This window comes from Pristis pectinata, chromosome 21, assembly GCF_009764475.1.
Source record: "Pristis pectinata isolate sPriPec2 chromosome 21, sPriPec2.1.pri, whole genome shotgun sequence".
NCBI lineage: Eukaryota > Metazoa > Chordata > Chondrichthyes > Rhinopristiformes > Pristidae > Pristis > Pristis pectinata.
Genome location: NC_067425.1, coordinates 10,674,946 through 10,693,447, shown reverse-complemented (window position 1 = coordinate 10,693,447; position 18,502 = coordinate 10,674,946). Strand labels below are relative to the sequence as shown.

At 39.5% G+C, this 18,502-nt stretch overlaps 1 protein-coding gene across 4 annotated transcripts in view; it reads right to left on the bottom strand.

Annotated features, from left to right (window-relative positions):
• Positions 1 to 18,502, bottom strand: part of akap10 (A kinase (PRKA) anchor protein 10) — a 71,405-nt gene that overhangs the window by 38,627 nt on the left and 14,276 nt on the right. For 2 of the 4 annotated variants that reach the window (XM_052036019.1, XM_052036018.1), the window contains exons 2-3: positions 16,588 to 16,638; positions 80 to 265 (exon numbers count right to left, since the gene is read on the bottom strand). In XM_052036019.1, the coding sequence (XP_051891979.1) occupies positions 80 to 265; positions 16,588 to 16,638 (237 nt within the window). The remainder of the gene's footprint in view (positions 1 to 79; positions 266 to 16,587; positions 16,639 to 18,502) is intronic. The other 2 variants (XM_052036020.1, XM_052036021.1) reach the window with 1 other exon arrangement.

The following is an 18,502-nucleotide window of genomic DNA, read 5'->3' as shown; positions in this document are numbered from 1 at the left end:
TTTCTAAGTTTAGCTAAGGATATCTATGGATAATTATTATTTTAATACTAGTCATTGATTTAAAGTAAATCAATCTTACCCAAGTCTCCAAAATGAGCAGCTTCCATATGAATTGGTTGTTGCTTGAGAACTGCAGTTCTGCCACGTGCAAATGAGTCCATGTTGGCAGAGATGGCATTGATCGCCACATTGCTTGGTCCTGCAGCTTCCAAAAGTGCATGGTTCCTGCTTGGGGAGGGGGTTGCAACTGGAGTGGGAGCTGGGACTGCAATAGAAACAAAAAGTATTCCAGAATGAAACACAGTCAGTGACTTTGCAAAATTGTGATATAATCAACATCCATTTTAAAAGATAACAATGAAGAAAAGAGTGGGACCTCATTGCCACCTTGCCAATGGTTTAAATTCCAGGTCTTTCAAATTTATATACTTCTGAAAACAATGTAGAGAGAGGACGAAGGTTCTTTTCAAAATCCTACGTGGAGTGATTTTGCAAAGTCTAAGCCTTAGGAAGGATACTCCCCACACTCTCGTTTCCCACCCATTATTTTTAAAGATTAAATGTACATTGTACTTCCAGCTTGAAGAAGCTGGAGAAGATACAAATGATGTTTATTGCAGCAGGACACAGTGACCAAGATCTTATAACTCAATGTTTCTCAATACATATCATTTTTTTTATGTGCAGCTATCTCAGGTCTAATTTGATTGCCTAGTCACATAGATACTGTTTAATTGTGGATTAGGGATTCTCAAACTCACATCAGCCATGTGTTCTACTATTTAGTTCAGTTGGGAAGGAGCTAAAGTGAACACAGGTTTACTAATACTATTTTGCAAGTTCTGCAATAATTTTAACATTTAGAAACTTATGGGCAGCATTATTAAATATAAAACTGTGCACTGCACAAAGCTTTCCAAAACTACTCTGAATATATTGTAGTCATATAGGAAAAAAATAGGAAAAACCCAATCTACAACTTCAATTTCCAACAAACATATTATCTCCCCATTCAACCCACTTTATTCTTACAAACAGAGAAAAATTAATTAATTTTTCCACTATATAGGAACTGAAAATATTACAACTTGGGTACAGAGTGGTAAATCCTTCTCAATTATAATTGCATGAGTGATGATCAATTTATTGCCATTACATGAATTGACATTATAAAAGGGAAGTAAAAAAATTATGAACTAGAACATCATCTCTTTATTAATACAAGCTCCTGGAAGAGTCAAACAATGCAGCTCAAGCTCCATCATTAGCATACAGGAACAGGCTACTGCCAATGTACTCGTGCATGCATGAAGCCTTGTTTAAAGCTAATATTGGTGTCATTTGGTGTATTATGTTTTTTTCATATGTTATCATGTTCCAGTGAACCATGCCTTTGTTTTTATAATGTTAATAATTACTGTGATAACTCCCTTAGCAGAAAAAAAGCTAAAATAAAACAAACTCATTCTGTTTCCACAGATTTTATGCTATTTAAGTAACTGTTGATAGCTGCCGTTCAATGAAAAACAATACCAATGTTAATACTGGAATTATATAAATTATTAAGAATATGTATTCCAAGTTAGATTTTTAGCATACTAATAGTTCAAAGATCAATCACCAAATTATATAAATACTTGGTATCACATAACGTATCAAATGAAAGCAGATGCATTAAAAATGGAATACAGAAATAAAGGTCATTCAAGTATGCTTCATGATTAGAACAAAGGATCAGAGTATTCAACATACACAAAAACTTCCTTGTATTCTGAAGTTAATGAAAATCTTACCCACGAATATATGAATCAAGAGCCAGTCTAGGTCACTAGATCCCTTAAGCCTGCTCCACCAATTAATAAGATCATGGCTGATCTGTTTCTAATACCAACTTCACATTCCTTGCTACCTTTTGTGACCATTAATCCATTTGCTAATCAAATATCTACTTCCATCTTAAAGGTAATGAAGAAACTGCTTCCATCATCATTTGAGAAAAAAAGTTGCACTTAAATGGCAACCACTTTTTAGTGATTCTCTTATAGAAGGAAACATTCTACTCACATCCACCTTGTTAAGACAATAAAGATCTTGTGTTTCAACAGGTGACCTTTCACTATTCTAAACTCCAACCTTTCTTCACAAGACAACCTGCCATTCCAGGTAGTTAAACTTCTCTGAACTGCTTTCATTGCTTGAAAACATTCTTCTTGGAATGAGACAAATTCCATACACAGTACACCAGATTTAGTCACCACACCAATGCCCTATGTAACTCAATCATAAACTCTTTACTTTTATATTCAATTCCCCTAGCAATAAATTGTAACATTCTGTTAACTTTCCTATTTACTTGCTGTACTTACATTCTAGCCTTCTCCAAAACGTGCAGTACGAAACCTAGATCCCTCTACAGCTCAGCTCTGCAATCTCACACCATTTAGGTAATATGCTTCTTTACCTGGAGCAACCAACAATCTGTTGGAGGAACTCAGCGAGCCAAACAGCATCTGTGGGAGGAAAGGAATCGATGTTTTGGGTTGAAACCCTGCGTCAGGACTGTCAACCTGCTGAGTTCCTCCAGCGGATTGTGTGTTGCTCCAGATTCCAGCATCAGCAGTCTCCTGTGTCTCCATGCTTATTTTCTTGTCCAGATGAATAATTTTACAATGCTACATTTGCCAAATCTTTTCCCACTCGCTTAACCTATCTATATCCATTCATAGCAAATTATTCACAAATTATTTTCCTACCTAGCTTTGTATCAGAAAATTTAGCAACCACACCTTTGCTGCCTTAACCCAAGTCATTTATATTGTAATAACTGGAAGCCCTATGACATATCACTTATTATATTCTGCCAACCAAATAAAGACCCAGTTAGGCCAACTGTTTCTCTGTTAGCCAGCCAATCTTTTATCCATACCAACAGGTTATTAACCACAACACAAGCCTTTATTTGCCACAATAACTCTTGTTGTGGCTTCTTATTAAATGCCTTCTGGAAATTTAGCCAGAGAATATCCATTGGTTTCCCCTCATCCATCGCACATGTTACTTCTTCAAAGAATTCCAGTTGGTCAAACACTTTCTCTTTCACAAAACCATTTGTGTGGAAGGTGCTCTGCTGTAATCTTTTTTAATAATGCTTTCTAATATTTTTATTCATTGAAATGTTAAGCTAATTGGCTTCAGGTATTCTGCTTTTTTTTATTCCTTTCCTTTTTGAACAATGGACTTGAATTTGCTATTTTAAAATCTAATGGAATTGTCCCCAAATCTAGGGAATTTCATAAAACTAAAATCATTAGCCACTTCTTCTAAAACCCTGGGATAAAGTTCATCAGGACCCGGAGGCTTGTCAGCCCATAACTTCAATGATAGGCTCAGTACCACTGCCCTGGTGATTAATATCCCCGAGTTCCTTCCTTCCAATACAAAATTTACAGCTTTTTATGGGATATTACTTGTAAACTCTATAGTGAAGATAGTTAATATTAATGTTAGCAGCCATCCTTGGTGAAATGCTGGGTACACAAGAGATTGCAGATGTTCGAATCTGGAGCAACAATCTGCTGGAGGAACTCAGCAGGTCGAGCAATATCTGTAGGGGAAAAGGAATTGTTGATATTTCAGGATTGATGCAGGGAATGTTGACAATTCCTCCTCCCTCCCCTCAGATGCAACTCCAGCCAGTAAGCTCCTTGAGCAGATTGCTTGAAGTCCTGTTGTCTCAAATATTTCACATATTCAAAAGCAAAGCCAATTAGCCTTGCAGAAACTCTTTGCTTCATTCCCCTTAAGCCCCAGTTTCCCAATTAAAACCTTAATCTCCCTCATCCCAAAGACATGCTGGTTGCAAGGTTGATACAGTAAATTACCCCTAGTATAGGCAGGCGATAGGAGAATTACAGTGGAGTTGATCGTTGTTTGAGAGAGAATGTGGGTGAATAGGATCAATGGGCCAAATGGCCTCTTACTTTGTTGTGAAACTATGACAATAAAATACAAACAAGAATAAACAAAACAAAAACTCCCTTTTTTAGTCATCAATCCCATTGAAATTGACAGTTGGGCTGAATAAACTAGCCATGGCTGATGTAAAGCTGGAAAGGCATCCAGCAGCTCAGGTCAGTAAATTAGAAAGTACTCCTGAAGCAACGTTGACCCCAGAGACAAAGCAGGGCTTCAAACGCACAAACATCCCAACACCAACACCATGAGCATAGCTCATAAGTCACACTGGTGCCATTTTAAACCAGAGATTTTTAGCCCTCTTCTCAATATCCACCTCCTGGAAATCAGCACACACCCAGATAATCTGCACATTAGAAATCTGGTGCACAGCAAATTCACGTGCAAGGAAAAGCATGCAAAATAGAAGGTAGGAATAGAAATGGTTCACTTCACATTCAGGAAAGTTTAAAGCTAGAGAATGTTGATTCTGAATATATTAAAAATGATCCAGGACAAAATGTTAACAAATAGCAACAAACCTTGCAAATATCCACATAATATAATCCATTTACTCACACTACCAATGCATTTGGACCTCATCAGATTCAACCAATAGCCCAGTTAGAGTGCTTAATTCCAGTTTAATTTTAAACAGTTGCAAGGCATTGATTTAGAAGAATGACTGCAATTTAAACAGGTGGTGTAGTTGTTCAATTAAAGTGAACAGATGATATTTCATCATGTTCACAGTACCTACAGTTTCTGATTGCGGTTTAAAACAGGAAATATTGACAACACTTCAGCGCAATTGACAAGTATAAATTTACCGTGCAGCAGCTAAGTTAGTCACACCATCAACCCTTGCTGAATGGATGCAGAAATCTAATGGTGAATTTCCATGCAACAAAATGTGAGCTTCTGAAATTTAACAGCAACATTCCAGCAGCATTTGGGAAAACATCATTTCACTAAATTGGACATGGGACATAATTGAAAATAGACAATCATAAAGCCATTCTTCAATTCACAAGTTATCAAAGTAACTGCTGCAACAAGATACCATAATGGCATAATGTGAATGAATTAAAAGGTCACACACAGCAAGATATGACATTCTGTATTGGCAGGCATTCCAAAACTGAGTTTTACATCCTTCCATGTTTCCTAAAAGCACTTAATCACCATATATTTGTCTTAAAGCCATTACTGAGTAATATAATTAACCCCGTCAACATAGGTTTAACCCCACTTGATGTGAAACATTAAATCAAAAGCTTGGACAGTTCAATCTACATCATTTTATTTTCATGTAAGCCAATTATAGCTGTCAAGCATCACTTCATTGAATCAAATTAAATGTTTACTTAAAAAACAAAAAAAAATAAATCACTAAAAGGAGATTTATGTAAACGCTTCACAGCATCAAGATAAGCAGGCACGGTAGTGTAGAGGTTAGCGTAATGCTATTACAGCGCCAGTGACCCGGGTTCAATTCCAGCCGCTGTCTGCAAGGAGTTTGTACGTTCTCCCTGTGACTACATGGGTTTCCTCCAGCTGCTCCCGTTTCCTCCCACATTCCAAAGATGTACTGGTTAGGAAGCTGTGGGCATGCTATGTTGGCGCTGGAAGCGTGGCGACACTTGCAGGCTGCCCCCAGAACATTCTACGCAAAGATGCATTTCACTGTGTGTTTCGATGTATACATGACCAATAAAGAAATCTTATCTTGTATCCCATTGCAATTTAGAGCCAATTAAATACTTCCCAAAAGCAGCCATACATAATTTGGGAAATACCAAAATCAACCAACACACAGCAAGCTCCCACAAACAACAATTAGATGTGCAAATAATCCAGTTGAGTTACTGGCTAACAGAGGGCTGGGCGAGCACCCATTTTCTACATATTATTCTGTGGGATCTTCTACTTCCCTAGGCAGCCAGGCAGATGGTTTAAATTCTCAACCAAAGGATGGTACCTCCAATAATACAGCATTCCACTGGTTCTGCAAAGGAGTGCTAGACTAAATCGTGTACCCAAGTCTTGAGGGACTCGAGCCAAGAACTTCTGACTCAGAAGCTACAGAGTACCGTGAACCAAAGCTTACACTTATACAAGGAATGGCAACCAACTTATGGAAAATTAAACTCAGCTTCAGACAAAGCAAAATATATTTTCAGCATTTAAACTACTTCTGAGGAACATTGAAAATATTTTTCTGATATTGATTTGTAACTTTGGTATTGTGTTGAAACTTACACTGACCTGTTATTTTAAATTAACCTGCATCACTGTTAACATCACTTGCAATTTATAACATGAAGCTCATACTGACATGATAGTTTTACTTTCACATTAATAAATAGTGCTGTATTCTTGAGTCTTTAAGTCACCTGAAGTGCACTTCAAGAGGCTGAAGCTAACTCCGGAAAATGGTCTTAATATTTTAGCTTCTCTACAATTCAAACTAGGCCAACATGAAGCAGTACAGCTCCCTCCACATATTTCACAGACACCCAGATTTACAATTCAATTTAAAGTTTGTTTTATGTAGGGGTGGGGGACAAGAGTATGGGAAAAGGAGAGCAAGTGAGAGTATGTCTCCATCTCCCACTCAAACTAAAAGGGAGCAGAAGCCAGCCCCACAATCCCTCAAGCCTGCCCTGCCATTCAATATCATGACTGATCTATGTTGGTCTCAACTCCTCTTCTGTGCCAGTTCCCCATAACCCCCAATTCCTCAAATCATTGGCTGGGAGCCTCGCTGTTTCAATTGGCTGAGGTTCCATCACCACCAATTGTAATGCACTCGACTTTGAGAATCCCTGTTTCATGTACATCATATAGTCAACAAAAGCCAAAGACTACTGCATTTGTCCACTGCGTTAGCACTTTCACCTATGAAAGTAGCGAGTTCTGGTGCTACTGAATTGAGCACAAATATTTAGTTTGAAACTCAGGAGAGCTACACTATCTGCAACGCTAGCATTAAAAAAGGCCCAGTTTCCTTCCTCAAAAGGATACAAAAGATCAAGGGCATCCATGTGTTTGTTTGGTGTATCCACTAATAATCTATCCATTAATTAATATCACCACAATAAATTATCAGGTCAACATCATAGCCGTGAGCAGGATCTTGCTTTGCACTAGCTTTTATGTTGCTTGATTGCCACTTTGTTTTGTTTAACTTCTGAAGTTGCATGAAATTTCAAGTATTAAAATTGGATTCAACTGTTGTACTGAAGACTTGCACTCCAGAACTAGCTGCACTCAAGCCAAGCCCTTCCAGTTCATCTGGAACACTAGCATCTATCCGACAATGTGGAAAATTGGTCAATTATGCCCCAATCACAAAAAGTAGGACAAATCCAACAGGCTAATTACTGCCTAACCTGATTACTCGAATTGACCAGCATGTGATGGAAGCTATCATTGACAGTGCTACCAAGCAGCACTTGCTCACCAATAACCTGCTCACCAATGCCCAGTTTGAGTATTGCCAGGATCATCACAGCCTTGGTCCAAACATGGGGCACAAAACTGACTGCTGCAGGCGAGGTGACTGTGATTCTCCTTGACATCAAAGCAGCATTTGAAATCAACGAGCATTAAAAATACACTCTAGTGGTTGGAATCCTAATTTGCACAAGGATAGTATGGTTGTGGGAGAAATTATCCCAGCCTCAGGACATCACTACAGGAGTTGTCCAAGGTCCAACAATCTTCAGCTGCTTTGTCAATTACCTCCTTTCCATCATGATGCTCACTGATGATTACACAATGTTTACTTCCATTCACAACTTTTTAAGCAAATGAAATGGCCTATGACAATATGCAGCAAGTCCAAGACATCAGAACTCAGCTGAGAAGTGGCAAATAACTGAAGTGCCAGGCAATGACCCTCTCCAAAAAAAAAGTGTCCCCACTATCGAAATCCTGGGACTCACTATTGACCAAAAACTCAACTGGATAGCCATAAGAACAATGGCTAAAAGAGCAAGTCAGAGGCTAAGCATCTGCTCAAGTGACCCACTTGATTCACCCATCGACCACATTACATATTCATTCCCTCCACGACTAATGCACAGTTGTACCATCAACAAAATGAATTGCAGTTATTAGAAGACTCCAACAATACCTTCCAAACTCATGACCTCTACCGACAAGGAAAAGGGTGAGAGGGGCATGGGAACACATCAACTGCAGGCTTCTCCCCACCCCAAGTCACACACAATACTGATTTGTAAATACATCATAGACCTTCATGCAGAAGGACTACAGTGATTCAAGGCAGTGACTCACTACCACCTGCTCAAGGGCAATTACGGAAGGACAATAAATGCCTGTCTTGCCAGTGAAGCCCAGATTCCAGAAGTGAATAAAAAAAAATAGGCTGTGGCTACAGTTTGGAAATGGACACATTGGTTACAGGGAGAAGGCAGGAGAATGGGGTTGAGAGGGAAAAATAAATCAGCCATGATTGAATGGCAGAGCAGACTTGAAGGGCTGAATGGCCTAATTCTGCACCTATGTCTGATGGTCTAAGTCCTGGAATATCAAAGGTGCTGCCTTTCAAAAAACAACTATCAGCTACTGAAGCAGATGAAACTTCTCAGGAATCTCTTCTGATGTCCTAGCCATTATTTATCTCTTAGCTAACACTATTCAATTACTTAACATGCTGTTTAGAGAAACTCAAGATATGCTACCATTACATGTCCCAAAAATAAAGCAAGCATTGCTCGAGTATTACTAGTAATACATTACTGTAAGCTTATTGACCATGAAGGAGCTTGGGGAAGTCACACTGAAGCCAATATGCTTTTACACGAGATACATCTTTCCCTGGGTCACAACACTGTGCCCACTCCAAGAATGGACCCTACAAACCAGGCTAACATTTTGGTGCAGCGGAGAGATGGTACTCCATTGTCAGAGCTGAGATCTTTTCAGCAGAGATGTGAAATTGAAGGCTCACCCATCTAAATGATTCATTAGCAGTACTTTAAAGCCGTATAAGATTCCCAATCCCACCCACGCTGTTTTCGGCCAACTTTTACCTATTAACCAATACCAACAATTGGTCATTTTATCAGATGTGGATTACGTCCTTGTTATTCTGCAGATAACAAAAAAAAAAGCATGAACACTATTGAAGGCACTGGCAATGACCCCTCTATGGATATAACAATATCTGTGCAAGCTTCAGCTTGCGGGTTTCAGCTCATTAAAACAAGCTGAAAGATAGAAGCATGCCAGGCCCCAGCTCTGGCTGCACAGCTGATTCACACTCTGGACTTCACAACTACAGCTGCATGTTCCTGCTCTTTTGGTGCCTCTGGAACAAATTGGAAGTTATACCTGGGGTCAGCTTGGTTAGTGTTGTAAAACTCTGATAACCTGCTGAATGACCATTCAGCTATCACGATGATTCAGCATCACAGAGGGGATGCTTGCTGCACTCATCTTCTGTTCACCGGGACCCCAGTTCCGACACTGCCTTTCCCCTCACTGGTTCCAGAGTTCCCTTTAAACTTACCAGGTTCACTGGAAGATTTATTGTAATACCATGTAATGCGATTACTGCAACAGAAATGCAAAATTGTGCTTAAACTTTAATGGTGAACAGTTTGAAATGATAATGTCATCAACGATAGAACAGTAATCACTAGCACTTCATTGCATTATGGTTTAACAATATCCAATCTTGGAAGGACAAAAAACTGGAAAGGTCAACTGCATTAAGGTTATCAGACAGGTCTGATAGTTTTGCATGTCCGCAATTGCACTTTGATATAAATCATAATGAAAGGAAACGGCTGCAATAAAATTGCATAAAAATATCACTTCATCTTTGCACCTCACTGAAACGATAGTGACGACACTGAAAGAATGATGTTGTTCAGTGACTGGCAGCTATGCAACTGTGGGACAAGAACAATTTATCAGGCAGCTCATTTGTAAGCCAACACTTGAGAGAATCTAGTTCAAAGAGTCTAATATTCTATTTTAAGTTCCTTAATGAGAGAGAAATGTTCATGCTCCATTTAAAAGTTCTATTAAAAAAAACCTTTTGCGGTTAAGAAATAATCTTTGTTCTCATGAGCAAGTCATCCACACCAATATCCTCAAAGAAAAAGGTCAAGTCAAACCAAAACTGGAGCAGAACGCAATGTTCCAAATAGTATTTGCAATAGTATTCCTGTATCATTCACTTTGTTGAAAGATTTGAATGTATTAAAAGGCACTGAATAATTTAGCAAACACTTGAATCACTGTGCTAAAAGGTTTATAATTATTCTATTTTAATACTACAGTCACATAGATGTAATTGTCATGACTTTTAAATAGTACATTTGAATATGTGTAATAAGTAATATTTTGAAGATGCAAAAATAAGGAAAACAGTTGATAAGAAAACTAAAACAGAAAATGCTGGAAACACTCAGCAAGTCAGGCAGTATCTGTAGAAAGAGAAACAGAGTTAACTTTAAGTCAAAGATACCGTGTCAGATCAAAACCCTCTGTGCAACACTGAGATTAGGGACATTAAGCAGCCTGTCACAATGAGAACAAAGCAAACATTGGCAAATCTCAATTCAAACAGATTATTACAATCTAAATTTGGATTACAAACTATATTTTATTCAAACTTGTGTTAGTTCCTGTGCCATGACTGATATCTGTGAAAATAGCTTCCAGTAACAGTTCACTGAGCAAATAATTGAGCAGATCATTCAAAGCAAGCTCATTAAGGTATTTGAAAAATAAAGGTGCTCAAAATGATTCTGATGGGTATGGGCTGACAATGGAACTCGGTACAGATCAATGTACTGGTAGGACTAAGACTGAGCAAGTAAGCAGTTTGTTCCAAACTATGAAAGGCAAGAACAGTGGCAGCAACAAGGTTAAAATAAAGCCCTAGAAAATAAAAGCCCTAAAATCCAGTCCTTGCATTTGAGTAGGGACCAATGAAACATGGCAAGAACATAACATAAGGAATGGACACAAGTGTAGGCCATTGGGCCCCTTGTGCCTACTCCTCATTCAATAAGATCATAGCTCATCTTGTACATCAGCACTACTTTCCAGCACTAATCCCAAGCCTTTCGATTCCCTTAATATCAACAAATATACACATGAACATACAAATAGGCCACTCACTCCTTAAGCTTTCTCTGACCTTTTAAGAGAATGGTTGAGCTGATTGCAATCTCCACTTTGCTCTCCCACCTACTCTTTCAGTCATTTATTACATACCTATCTACCTCCACCTTAAAAGTATTCCAAGGCTCTGCTTCCAATGGTTTTTGAGGAAGAGAGTTCCAAATCTTAAGACATTCAGAAAAACTTTACCTCCAATGTCTTAAATGGACAACCTCTTAGTTTAAAGCTTTGAGCCCTCATTCTAGATTCTTCCACAAGAGGAAACATCCTCTCCACATCCATTCTATCAAGTATTCTTAGAATCTTATCTTTCAATCAAGTTGTTGTAAGACAAGTTCGTGAGGTCTCAAAGGCAAACGCGGGACAGGATAACGGGGGCAATACACACATGCACATGGGTGATTGCGAATGTGGGGGGGGGGAAAACTGCAACGAGGGTGAGATGCACACACAACAAACTGGGTACAAATAAATAAAGGAAGAAACAATACGACACCTGCCGCCCTCCTTGACTCAGTGCAAGCATCGGCTCTATGCTAGAGGGATATTCTAACTAACTACTCTTAAGCAGTGCACAGCTTACCTCAGTGTCCCTCGGAGACAACAAAGAGACAGAACCAAGCATGTGGTACTCTTTATACTGCTGGAGGGCTGGGTGGTCCAGTCCAGGTAGTTCAAACAGGCCAATCACCTGAGTGTGCCAGGTACAAAGGTGTTTAGAGCGACCAATAATTAGGTGTGCACTAATAGGTGGGGGTGGAGCCAAACCTTGATTGATAGTGGTGTCTTCCGACCAGGTGGGTGCAGTGCTGTCATCCGACTAGATGGGGTCAGTATTGTCACTGTCACGCGACAGCCGCGAGTCTCCACGATACACAAGTCACCTCCTACTCTTCTAAATTCCCACAGATACAGGCCTAGCCCGTCCAATCCTCGTTTCTCATAAAACAAACCACCCATCACAGCTATTAGTCTGGTACACCTACAACGAACTGCTTCCAACACATTTACATCCTTCCTTAAATAAACGAGACCGATAATGGACCCTGTACTCCTGATGTGATCTCACCAATGCTCCGTGTACCAGAAATGTAACTTCCCTGCTTTTGTATTCAATTCCCCTAACAATTAGCAATACTATTCTTATTGCTTGCTGCACCTACACATTTGATTTTTGTGAACAATGCTCCAGAGCATCCAGATCCCTGTGCAACTCTGAGCTCTGCAATCTCTCATCAGATGGATTGTGTAAAAGTCTATTAATGTTTGTCTTAAATATATGTTGTGGTTGAACCTCCAGAGCAATCACTGGTAGTGAATTTCAAAAGATTCACTGGCCCTTTGCTGAAGAAATTTCTTCTCATTTCTGCCTTAAATGACTAATCTCTGGTTCTAGCCACCCAAGCATCAGTTCTCCATCCACCCCATCAAGTTCCTTAACAAATTTTTTACATTTCATAGGGATCACCTGGCATTCTTCTAAAGTCTGGAGAGTACAAGCCTCGTCTACTTGATCTCATTGCATGGTAAATTTACTATTCCAGGAATCAATCTGGTAATCTTTCACTGTACTCCTTCTTTGGACAAGGATATACTTCCTAAAGGGAGATCAGACCTGTACACAATATTCCAGATGGTTTCACAAGGACTCAATATAAAAGAAGCATTGCATCTCTACTCTTGAACTCAATCCTCTTACAATCAAGGTCAACACATCATGGGCTTCCTAAATGCATATTAACTTTTAGTGATTTGTGTACAAGGACCCCAAGGCATCTCGAACACAACACCTTTCAATCTCCCACCCATTTAAAAAACACTCTGCTTTTTTTTGTAATAAAATGGATAACCTCATTTTTTCACATTTTATTCTGTGTTCTTGCTCATTCATTATGTTTCTATCCCCCAAAGTCTCTCTGCATGCTCCTCAGAGCTCACAGTGCCACCTATGAAGATAAAAGACAGTATTTTGGTGACAATGGAGGCACAGAAACAAATTCATCTTAATACCACACAGCTTATAGAACTACACCAACAAAAGGAACCAGAACTGTCAAGCAGGCAGGCTAATAGAGGGAAGGCCAGAAATGTTTAGAAGCTTATAGGAATCAAAGAATGACCTCAATTTCTTAATATTGTACCATTTCAAGAGCATTATTGAACAGATGGCTGGAAGAGCAAGCAATTGCCTCAATATGAAGAGGTGAAAAAGGTAAAGCCATGCATAAATTTTGGATTTGATGCCATAATTTTAGATTATGTTACTGAGGGGATACATGGTGAAGAGGAGAGGACTAGGATGATGTGCAAAGGGATTTCAGGTGTCCTTGGCCTGAGAATATATCTAGTAATTGTGATGGGTATGAAACCAGAAGAAATGGAGAAAACAGAGCTGCACCAAATCTTTACAAAGCCAAATCACAAGGATGGGACATTGAGAAATGTTAAAGGAGGATACAATGATCAACAACATCCAAGGTAGCTACAAGCTCAAGGAAGATGAACAAACTGTGGTCAAAGAGAATGTTTGTGACTTTGGCTAGCAAGTTCAAAGAATCAAGAAAAAGATATGGTTATATGCATGTGATACAAGATGAAAGTGAAGACAGACAACAAAATATCAGGAACGAGTCAGGGACTGGCACCAGAATTGCCTTTTAAAACACTTTAGCCTGAGGCAGAAACGTTAAGTAAGCTGGCGCTTCTTGCATCACTTTAGTAAAACTGCGATGTTCACAATGGACATTACATGCACTTTTATGTATTCTAAATGTTTATATTGAAAAGCTGAATTGAAACACAGGATAATGTGTCACGTAAATACCAGTTTCTTTCTTTGTCATTGGTTTAACCTCAGACATGTTTCAAACATTCCAGCAAGTCCAGGTATCAAGATCCTAAACTATATTTCAAATATTGTCAGAGAGCAAACATCAAAGCCAATTAAGTTTTTAAATTCTCCCTCAGGAAGCGCATGCAGTAAATTAATCAATCCTTTTGCAACGTCCTTGGAAGCAAAAATAAGTGAAGTCACAGAGAAACCAGTTTGCAAAATAAAATTCTCTCAAAAACATCCCGTATTATTTCATTAAGTGTTTGCAAGGTTGCCAAAACTAGAGGAACAGCACCTCATATTCCACCTGGGTAGTCTGCAACCCTATGGCATGAACACTGAATTCTCTAATTTCAGGTAACTTGCTCTTTCCCACCCCTCCCTTGCCCCCAACCCACTGCCCCTTTTCTCTCTCTCCCCAATCTACTCAGTTCCTCCTACACCCACCCACACCAAGCCCCCATCACCCTGTTTCTTTCCCCTCCTTCACCCACTCGTCTGCCATCACCCAAACAGTCAATCTCGCTGTGTCCCCCTCGCTCTACTGTTGCATCTGCCCACCCCACCTCCCTTATTTGGTTCCATGCTCCACCTTCCTTTCCTATCAGATACTATCATCTGTAACCTTTCTGCCTCCACCTATCACCTCCAGCTTCTGTTATTACCACTCTCTCTCCTCCATCTGCCTATTACCCCTCCACACTTGGATCCACCTATTGCTTGACAGCTCTTGCTCCACCCCTTCTCCTCACCTCTTTATTCTGGCTATCTCCCTTTTAGCTTTCAGTCCAGATGAAGGGTCTCAACCCGAAACATGGACTGTTCATTTCCCTCCACAGGTGCTGCTTGACCCGCTGAGCTCCTCCAGCAGTTTGTTTTTGATTAAGAAGTTCTCTTCATTCAAGTTACCAATCCTCTTTCTCTCCCTACATGCCTTCTCTTAATTCCACAGTAAGTTCCAGAGCCTTTGTGACATAGACCAGTGGATTCAAAGTATTGACAAACTAATACAAACATTGTTGAATAGTCTGCACAGAAACAAGATTAGAAACTACTTAGTAAATAATAATAGCAAAAGTAAGAAAACAAAAAGGAAAAAAATCTTTTGCACATTTAGAAGATATTTAAAAAGTGTATTTCTAGTCAATGAACAGGTGGCTTCTGTATTAGACAGACCAACTAAATTTATCTCTGGACAACCCAAGGGTACAATTAACCTCATGTTAAATGCAGGATGTGCTCATCATATTTATATCTGAATATATCCATAGACAAAAAATAACAGTCAAAGAACTTAGGTCAGCAGAGTCACAATTGTTGCTGATAGTTGGGTGTATTGATTTAGATCACCATTGCACAAGGAATGCATTTCAAAGGTCAAGTCAAATGACTCTACTATCTTCCAGCCTACCATCCTTAATAAAATATCAATTGTTGCAAAATGATATTTTAACTTCATGAGTATTGCCACGTTTCTAGCTTTTCACTTTAACAATTAACAGAAGAGGTTATGGAAACCAAATACAGGTGACCCCCACATCATGGAGGGGTTGCGTCCCGGAAAAACCGCCTGTACCATGATTTTCTGTAACACAAAAACCTATTTTCCTTTGAATCCCATCTTATAAGTGGGGATGCATTCCCACATGATGTTCTTCTCTGAAAAGTAATGATTGTACTGCAGCTGCTGGTTCAAGGCAGGGGGCCACTTAGTAGATTGGCTTGTCAGTTTCCGAAGCAATTCTCTTAAGTGGCCAGCAGCTGTGTTTGGAGACACAAGCAACTGCAGATGCTGTAATCTGGAACAAAAAACCCAAACAAATTGAAGGCTGGAAGAGAGGTAAGGAAATCATAAATCACTGGTTCCATTTATCACCTTCCATACTTATCAGATTCCAGTAATCTGCAGCCTTTTGTATCACCACTTATCATCTTCCAACATTCAGTTTAGGTTTACAACTTGCACTTAAACTTGCTGGCCTTTTCCCAAACACCTTGAGGGTAAATAATATGGAAAACTCTTTGGGGGCGGGGAAAAAAGGTTGTGGGGGGGAGAAAGACACTGCTGGGCAGCAAAGTGAACCAATACAAAAAATAATCATCTGTGTATGCATCAAGAATGAGAGTTGAAAAAAAATAAAATTTGTTGTTCTTTTACATTTCCAATATTTTCCCCCATATACATTCTGTAAGAGTGAATTTCGTTCATATCTCAGATTTTTTGGGTGGTGATTTGCAAATTCCACAAGGGTGAAACTCTGTAACCCGGACAGCCGTAACGCAGGGGTCACCCATACACAATTTCAAAGAGTTTACTTAAAACTTGGGTGCAATTGATCTACTGTTGATAGCACTAACGTTGGCTTAGTTTCCATTAAGCCATGAACACTGATCATTCACCAAGGATAGAAGAAAAAAATTTAAGGAAATAATGGACAAATAAACCTGTTATTAACATAAGAATGCTATTCAGATCAAGGGGCACACATTAAAGTTGTTTGAATTTTAGAGTTCCTGGGTTACTCACACAGCACCACACTGTGGAAAGCTGAGTATTGTTTCTTCCCAGTCTTTGCCCCAAACCACCTTCCCACCCAAACACCATCAACAGACATTTAAAAAAAAGTTACCTTTAGTGATTTGTGCCTCTGTTATTTTCTCTCTCCCCCCTTTGGCTTTACCTGTACAAAATAAAAATATGTTCACTAATTGTACATCTCAGACAGGATGTCCAGAGATATCATTAAAGTTTATCTTAGTACATGCATGCATTCTTCCAATTCCCTTTAAGTTAATATTCTACATTTTATCAGATAGCTAGCGTAACAGGGGAAGATCAATTTACTAAAACAGAGACCTCAAATTTATTTCCTTCCATTTCATACTGTTATTTACAATGGGCATAATAACATTCATAATTCACTGTAGTTTGTCCTACTAATAACTGATATATTTACACTAGCCAGTCAACTCATTGAACCAGTCAGCTCACATTGAGCTGACCTTTTCAAACAAAAAGGAGCAAAGAACACAACAAATTTAAATAAGAAAATGGCAGACAAGAGAGAATGATGACTGCCAGGTGCGAGTTCTCCTGCAAGTATAATACCTCCCACGTAGAGATGTCTCACATACCAATCTCACTGGCCCAGATTTGCAGCAACTAAGAGGCTGTCAACACACTTCATTATTGAAGTGTCAGACAGCAACTTTCTGTGACTGCAAGAACTTTGCATGTATAAATTGGCTTAATGATTGCCTAATCCAATTTTAACAGCAATTGTAGAAATTCACAAATATATCAATAGCATGACTGTAATTGAACACTGGTCTCCCAGATCCAGATTGATAATTTGATGGATGGATGAGAATCAGCACAGGTGTTACAATTTTGAAAGCCCAATAAGTATGCTTGCAAATAAAGTGCTCACACCATTCCACTATAGAATACATTTTCTTTGCTATGGCAGATATTTTTACCACTACCAAATGTCAGCTCTCAGACACTTCCTCATATCATCTTCTGACTTCATTTCCTCAGATCTTCCCTCCACAGCTTCTAATGTTGTAGTCTCTGCACGTCCCCCCCCCCCCATACTCCTTCCACATGCAGGAGTGACCCCTTCCAGGCAAACCCCAACAAACTTATGCCTTCCTACTTTGACTCCAGCATCTGGTCTAGTCTCCTCAAACTTGCATCTGTGACACCTCTGATATCTTCTGCCATTTCGACAGTTCCCAATTCCCTGGTACCAAATGGCTCATTGGGGGGGGGGGGGGCAGGGGCATAAAGAAAATAGAAGAGATGCAGTCAAGAGCTGTCAATTATGATAGAGGGGCAGCCACAGTTCAGAAAAGAAGACATCTCAAACACCTGTGTAGAAAGTTTTCTCACCTTTACACCTCCATCCCAAACAAGGAGGGCCTTCCACTTCTTTCTTGAACAGAGACCCAACCTGTCCCATCCACCCACAGACCCATTGCCCTGACTGAACCTCCTCTCGTCTTGAACAACTTCTTCAATTCTGCTCAAAGGGGAACAGACACAGGCCAAAGCCAGGCTTTTCTTTTTGTGGGAAACACAGAACAGTCTCCATTCAGTCCTATTTCGGGCCCTTCTCTTAACTCTTTTTCCAGCATATTATTGGCTGTATAAGTACTGCTTCCTGCACTCATACAGAACTTAAAAATAAATTTTGTTGCACCCTGCTCCCACTTTCACATTGCCCACATTTGACTCTTCCCTTCTTTTACAGGATCTCTATACCTCAGGGCACGGGTTAGCACAAATATTCAGTACAAGGCCAGAGAGTCCCACAGCTACTTCGACAATAGTTCCTCCCACCTTATTTCCTGCAAGGACTCCAGTCCATTCGCCCAGTTCTTCTGTTGCCATCTTATCTGTTCCAATGATGAAACTTTCCACACAAGTATTCAATATGTCTTCCTTCTTCCTGAACCGTGGCTTCCCTTCTGCTGTAATCGACAAAGCTCTTGACTGCGTCTGACCCATTTCCCATACATATACTCGCACCTTCTTCCCTT